The sequence below is a fragment of the Calliopsis andreniformis genome, unplaced genomic scaffold, assembly GCF_051401765.1.
Source record: "Calliopsis andreniformis isolate RMS-2024a unplaced genomic scaffold, iyCalAndr_principal scaffold0048, whole genome shotgun sequence".
In the NCBI taxonomy this organism is placed as follows: Eukaryota; Metazoa; Arthropoda; class Insecta; order Hymenoptera; family Andrenidae; genus Calliopsis; species Calliopsis andreniformis.
The window spans coordinates 3,748,823-3,756,065 of record NW_027480457.1 but is presented as its reverse complement, the minus strand read 5'-3'; the positions used below and the strand labels follow the sequence as shown (position 1 = coordinate 3,756,065).

The 7,243-nt window shown below is 49.3% G+C and overlaps 1 protein-coding gene across 1 annotated transcript; it reads left to right on the top strand.

Annotated features, from left to right (window-relative positions):
• Positions 1–1,005: 1,005 nt before the first annotated feature.
• Positions 1,006–5,343, top strand: LOC143187494 (uncharacterized). The gene is made up of 5 exons (XM_076391705.1): positions 1,006–1,906; positions 2,015–4,014; positions 4,064–4,860; positions 4,921–5,059; positions 5,323–5,343. The coding sequence occupies exons 1-5, from the start codon at positions 1,006–1,008 to the stop codon at positions 5,341–5,343; spliced, it is 3,858 nt and encodes a 1,285-aa protein (XP_076247820.1).
• Positions 5,344–7,243: the final 1,900 nt, after the last annotated feature.

The following is a 7,243-nucleotide window of genomic DNA, read 5'->3' as shown; positions in this document are numbered from 1 at the left end:
CACCAACAAGGTTGAATCTTCCTCGGTTACTTTTTTTAGTGGAGGTGGTAGTCTCTCCTTCGAGTCGAAAAAGTAACAAGACAAATGCATGGGGAAAAGCAAAGGCATATCGGATCAGCGTAGGAGACCGTAACGAGTGTCTCGCAGATGTGGCCGTTTATGATCAGAGGTATTGCCTTGCCTAGTTCAAAGGAGCCATCCGTACCTGAGACCGAAGGCCGCGAGGGTCGCGTCGCGCTTATCATGGAAGTCCTTTCGATGCATTCGGACGGATGTAATATGGAATTGCCCGTTGTTAAAAAGCGAGTTGGGGAAACTCTTTTGCCCTTAAACATTTTGACTCAAACCATTTCGCACAGCGTGGACATGGAGTTCACTTCGACGAGTTGCACTGCAGAGGCGTTCCGCACCAGTGCATACATCGTGTCGAGGATCACCTCCTATGTCCCGCCGTCACTTCGCGTACCGGCATGCACCGTGCTGCGTGGGCTGGCGTTAGCGGACCCAGACCCTGTATCGGATCGCCCCATCGAGGTACTGATCGGTGCAGAGGTCTACGCCAGTCTTATTCGACAAGGACTTCGTCGGATAAACAAAAAAGGACCGGTCGCTCAGGAGACCGCTTTGGGCTGGGTTTTGTCTGGACCGGTCGGCGCAACAACCTCTGAACCAAACCCCGTGAGGACGCTGCATTACAGCGTCCTCGAATCGCTTCATAAAGCAATACGGAAGTTTTGGGAAATAGAGGAGATTCCCTCGAGTTGGTAAACACCAAGGCCGAGGAAGAATGCGAGGCTTACTTCGCAAACACCGTCGCGCGAGACGCGACGGGCAGGTTCATCGTCCGTTTGCCCGTTAGCCGAACGAACCCGGACGAGTGTTTGGGAGAATCTCTCCCAATAGCTCTCTCCGCGTTGACAAGGCTGAGAAGAAAAATTGGACCTTGACAAAAATCTCGTGCGAGAATACAGTGAATTTCTCACTGAATATGAATCGATGAGTCATATGACTCGCTTAGAGTCGCTAGACAAAACTCGACTTTATATTCCGCATCGATCCGTCATACGAACGGAGAGCGCTACGACAAAGCTGCGCGTCGTATTTAACGTCTCCAGTAGAACAGCGGGAGGACACTCGCTGAACGACATCCTACACGTAGGACCGAAATTACAGAACGATATCACCTCTGTACTAACAAGGTGGCGTCTGTACGAATACGTGTTGGTAGCGGATATCGAGAAAATGTTTCGACAAATTCTCGTCGCTCCAGAGGATCGTCGTTTTCAGAGCATCGTGTGGCGTACGCCAGAAACCGAACGCACTATCGCGTTCGAGTTAAATACCGTGACCTACGGTACGGCGTGTGCTCCATACTTATCGATGCGAACTCTTCTCGAGTTGCAAAAACAGGACGGCGACCGTTACCCGCTCGCCGCTCCTATCCTCGAGAAGGACGTCTATGTAGACGATGTGTTTATGGGAGCTCCTGACAAACCGTTATTAGAGCAAATCCGTAAACAAACGTGCGAGCTCCTACAGCGAGGTGGATTTAACCTTCGCAAATGGGCTGGAAATTCGTCAGATTTATTACGAAATATTCCACAGAGCTCGCACTCACATGCAGTCAACCTTAATTTGTTTGATGATTCCGAATTAAAGGTACTCGGACTGCGGTGGATTCCATCCGGAGATTTTTTCTATTTCAATCTACAGCGATTCCAACTATCTGCAACACCGATTACAAAGCGCACTTTGTTTTCGGAAATTGCAAAATTATACGACCCTCTCGGCTGGCTTTCGTCAATCGTGATTCGCGCAAAAATCCTGATGCAATCCCAGTGGCTGGAAAAAATCCAGTGGGATGAGCATGTTTCCGCGGAGACGCTCAAAATGTGGAACACATTTTGTGCAGATTGGACCAGATTGAATAATTGGAGACTTCCCCGATGGATCTGATATGGAGCCGACACGATTTCCGTGGAGCTGCACGGATTTTGTGACGCATCACTCGCAGCCTATTCTGCCGTTACCTACTTAAGAGTGACAACGACAGACAATGGTGTGTTTACATCACTGTTGATGGCAAAAACGCGAGTGGCTCCTATAAAAACACAGTCGATCCCAATACTTGAATTGAACGGGGCCGTACTGCTCGCCGAGCTAATTTTGCATGTAACAAATTCACTTGCAATAAAGACAGATCGTGTCGTTTGTTGGACCGATTCCACGATCGCTCTCGCTTGGCTGAAAAAACATCCATCGACATGGAAGGTTGTGGTAGCCAACCGCGTGTCGAAAGTACAAACATCACTACCTAACGCTGAATGGCGCTATGTTCCTACACATTCAAATCCTGCGGATTTGAATTCGCGCGGGATGGACGCTGCAGATTTTCTGCAGTCGGAATTGTGGATGTTTGGACCGACTTGGCTGAAAGAAACGGAAGCGAGATGGCCAGCCATCCCCGCTTCCGTTGAGACCGATGAAGGCAAGCACATAGCACATGCACACGTAGCAACTCCGAAACCGGAATGGAATTTTCTATACCGATTTCAATTATGGAGAAAACTGTTACGCGTAACGGCGTACTGTCTTCGTTGGCGAAGACCGTCGCGCGTCAATCAAAGGTCAAACGCCGGTCAAGTAATCGAGGCGGCAGAAATGCGTAACGCAGCTGAGCGCCTCGCACGCCATATACAGGGCTCGCATTTCGCAGAGGAATACCGATGCTTAAAAAATCATCGCAGTATCCCTGTGAAGTCTCCCTTGAAAAGTCTCAACCCGTTCCTCGACGATAAGGACGTCATACGAGTCGGTGGAAAACTGGAGAATGCGACGCTTGCATGGGAAACCAAGCACCCGATAATACTGCCTAAGCATTATGTTTCTACATTAATAATTAGGCAGTGCCACGTAGATACGTTGCATGGGGGCTTGCAGTTGACCTTGCACACTGTCAGGCAAAATTATTGGATCCTCGGTTGTCGAAATGCAGCGAAAACCGTGGTCAACAAATGCATGCGATGCGTAAGATGGCGAGGCAACACGTCCACGCAAATAATGCAGCATCTGACCCCGGAGCGCTGCCGCCCGTCAAGAGCATTCGACAATTGTGGAGTGGACTCCGCGGGCCGAGGCAAAACAGCTCACAAAGCGTACATCGCGGTGTTTGTTTGTTACGCTACGAGGGCTGTCCATATCGAACTCGTCCATGACTACACGACGAGCGCGTTCTTAGCCGCACTCGATCGGTCTGTTGCACGACGAGGAATCCCGTCCTGCATTTTCAGTGACAATGGAACCAATTTCGTTGGTGCCGATCGAGAATTACAACAGCACTGTCGTGCAGTATTTTCTGCAACAGATACGCATAATAAATGCGGTGCTATGGGCATTCAGTGGCGGTTCAATCCACCCAGTGCCCCACACTTCGGTGGAATGCAGGAGGCCGGCGTGAAATCGGTGAAACACCATTTGAAACGCACGTTGGGCGAGTTCACACCAACGGGAGAGGAAATGCAGACGTTGCTCTGCAAGATTGAAGCGAGTCTTAACTCGCGACCGATCGCTCCCCTGAGTGACGACCCAGACGACTATACGTCTCTTACGCCTGGTCATTTCCTGACAGGTGGACCACTAAATGCGATTCCGCTGCAGTCCGTGGAAAATGAAAAACTCTCGCGATTGTTGCGTTGGAGAGCGATTCAAAAATTCCACGAACAGCTATGGAGGCATTGGACGCGAGATTATCTCACGCACCTCCAAAATCGCTATAAGTGGCACACTACTCAACTGCAACTCCAACCAGGGGATCTGGTGTTAGTGCAGAATCCTCTTCTCCCCCCTAATCAGTGGGAGATGGGAAGAATTGAGGAGGTATTCCCGGGGAAGGACGGAAATGTACGGGTTGTAAAAGTACGTACAGCAAAGTCCACATACACACGTCCGATTACAAGGATGTGTAGGTTACCCGTAGATGAGCCAGATTCGACAACGATTGCCGAGGTCGAACAGGTGAAATAAACATCTAACGATTTTCGGTAAAATCGAGGGTGACGTAAAGGTGAGCGCGATCGTTCAGTTTGAAAGACAAACGCTCGCAAAACACCCCCCCTACGTACAAAGCGATAGCAGAGAGAGGAAACGAAGTGGTTGCGTCTCTCTCTCTCCAAGGGAAGAAGCGCCCCCACAAAATCGTGGATGCTACCGAAAATTAATTCCGGAAAGCGATGGACTAATTAGTCTCAAGCCAGCAATGGAAAGCGACACGGTGGCAACCCAAAAGGAAATGTCGGACACCTTTGAAAGGTGTCTACATTTAGTCGAGCAGACGCTGGACCATACAAGCCTTCCGGCCGCAACGGAGGAAAACCGGGTCGAGCAAAAGCCGGGGCATAAAAAGAAGGAGGAATGGGTCCTTAGAACGGACAACCTGGAGCTACGCGTACCGGGCCATATACCAAAAACAACGAGGCGATACCGGTGTACGGTCCCCAGGGGACGCTACGTCCTCCGATGGGACAGGGAGCAACGGCTGACGTCGCTGGCATGGAAACCGACAGCTGCACCACAGCCACCAGAAGAAAAGGGAAAGGCACCGCGAGCTGCAACCACAGATAAGCCAGCTTCCAGCAGGACCCAACCTAAGCCACGGGAGTCGGGACGACGTGCAGCATCAACGTCGACCAGCACGCGGCTGAGAGAAACCGGCAGGAGCACGGCGGTTGCGAGTCGCTCCCGCCGACCCACGCGTCCTCAAGGCCCCTCGCTTGAGGAGTTAACGCGGACGGCCGTGGGGATAGCCGTGGAAACATCCATGAGGCTGCTTCAGCATCGAAGCTCGTCTCCACCAGCTAGAAAGTAAGTTCAATTAAATTTCTATTTGATTGGAGCTCACGATAACGCTGTGAGGGAGTTCAGCTCAATTGAACTTCTCTTTCAGCAAATTTTCTCTCTCATTCGCGGTTATAAAGCTCTATCTTTCGAATTTCACGAGACGAGTTTCCTTCGGAACAAATATACTGACACTCTCTATTGCACGGACCGTGCAAGGGGGGCGGTATGTTTAAAAAAGAGTTAATATTGAGAACTCTATTTCGTTCGCGAAAAGCCGTTGTATGTTGATCGACGTGCCCAACCGAAGGTCACCTTCGGTTGGAGATTCAGTGTCGCTAATAACAAACACGGTGAATTTGAAGAAGGACTCGTTTTTAGATAATTACAGTTGAACTCGAACAGGTGAACGACCTGTGTCAGCTGTTCGAGCCTGAAAGAAAGAGAGAGAAAGTCGTCGAAGATTAGAAAAGGACACAGTTTGATTAGCGAGCGCCGCGTGGCGGCTAACCAGCGTATTCCGCGCATTCGCGGAGACACACGCAAGTCTCGCTGTCAGTCTTGTCCCAGTCTTTGACAGGGAACAGTTCAATTAGCAGAAGTATAGCCATTTCGAGGTTACTTCGAATCAAGCTTATTGGTTTCTCCAACAAGCTCGAAGCACTCGAAGAGCGAAATCCTCGCTAATCGGACGATTTTCTCTGGCGACTGAATCTATTCGTCTGTTCGGTTAACACGCATTATACGTGCGACAGACGAATCAGCCTGCCAAAAGAGATTATTCCAACGATTGAATGCACTCTTGGAATCGGTGATTTTCACGATTCTCTGAGTTTGCTTATCGTCGGAAGAGCATCGAGCCCACTGCTCAGGAGCCTTGTTTGACGGGTAAATCCAGATAGAGTAAACGTAAGTGCTTATCACCTCTACGTTACTCGCGCTTTACTAACCGTTTAGAAGCAACCCCCGTGTGACGAATAGATGCACACGGTGCGGTGAACGGTATAGTGGAGACTCTGGCCGTCACCTGCCTCTGAGCCTAGCACCAGCTAGGGACAGTGCATCTCACCGCTCGCGAATCTCTGCTCTCGCAGGGATTCAACCGACGAGCACCTCTTTATAAGGTGCATAAGACGTAGAGAAGAGGTTTCTCCTCTCTACGCACTTGCAGGTCGACGATCCCTTTAACTGTAAAGGAAAGTCGATCATACAGTCCACTGCTTTACCTTCGCGTTATAAGCAAGGTATTGCTATCCCCTCCATACAGGCTTGTTGTCACAGCCAGGAGTCGGTAATATTTGGTATAGCTTGACTTACGCTCTCGCTTACCGTCGCGGTTCTGCCGCTATTTTCTTTTCAGACGCCAGCGTCGCTGACCGGTGTCCAAAGACCAGGCCCTCGGATCCACCGCCAACCACCAAGGAGCCGCCGAGGACCACAACAACCCCCAGCCCCCACGACAATTCGATTACATTCAATAAACGTCGTACATAAGCCCTTGTAAGGGCCGACTCAAATTTAATCGAGTATTTGTTTCTTTCTATACCCTCATTCTCACCTTGTCCGGACCCCAGTTAGATCACTACCTTTAAGCGATTCTAACACATTTGGTCAACGAATGTCTGGCAGAGACTAATTCGTTAGTCTCCCCGCTGCATCGGGGGTTAAATACATCAATTGTATTCGAATCCCTTTAACTATTTCGATGTCTGCGTCTTGCGACCGAGTCTTACTTTTTATCACGCTGCACATGTAGTGACCGTACATTTATTCTTATTGTTTGCCCTGCTGTCTTTCAAAATACTTTTATGAAACAATCGGAAGGAAAAAAAGTATTGCCATTGTATTGAATTTAATTTCCAAGTGGTTTATAAAGGAGGTCCTGATTTTACATGTACCTAAGTACATTTACGTGCATGTAAAAGATCCGTCAAATCTTTAATACATGGGTCAGCCTCCCCTATAGGTCGAAAAGGTTTACAAAAATTGGAGAAGGGAGAAACAGACATCGGATGATCACTGTGTGTGTGTGCCGTAATAAAATGCATGCCTGTCGCAGGACTCTGATATTGAAGTAACTAAAGAATGAGAATACAATTGCCGTATTTTCTCCTCATCGACGAGTTTGCCTGTCTATGCGAGACATCCGTTGACCACATGTTTAACGTTCAGAAGCTTTCCCAACTGGCGTTTTAACAACAGGCAATTCCATATTTCAACCGTCCCAATGAATCGAAAGGACTTCCATGGTAAACGCGACGCGACCCTTACGGTCTTCAGTCTCGGGTACCCATGGCTCCTTCGAACTTGCAGGGCAATATCTGTGATCATAAACGGCCACATCTGCGAGACACTCGTTACGGCCTTCGCTTTTCCCCATGAATTTGCTTGCCACTTTTTCGACTCGAAG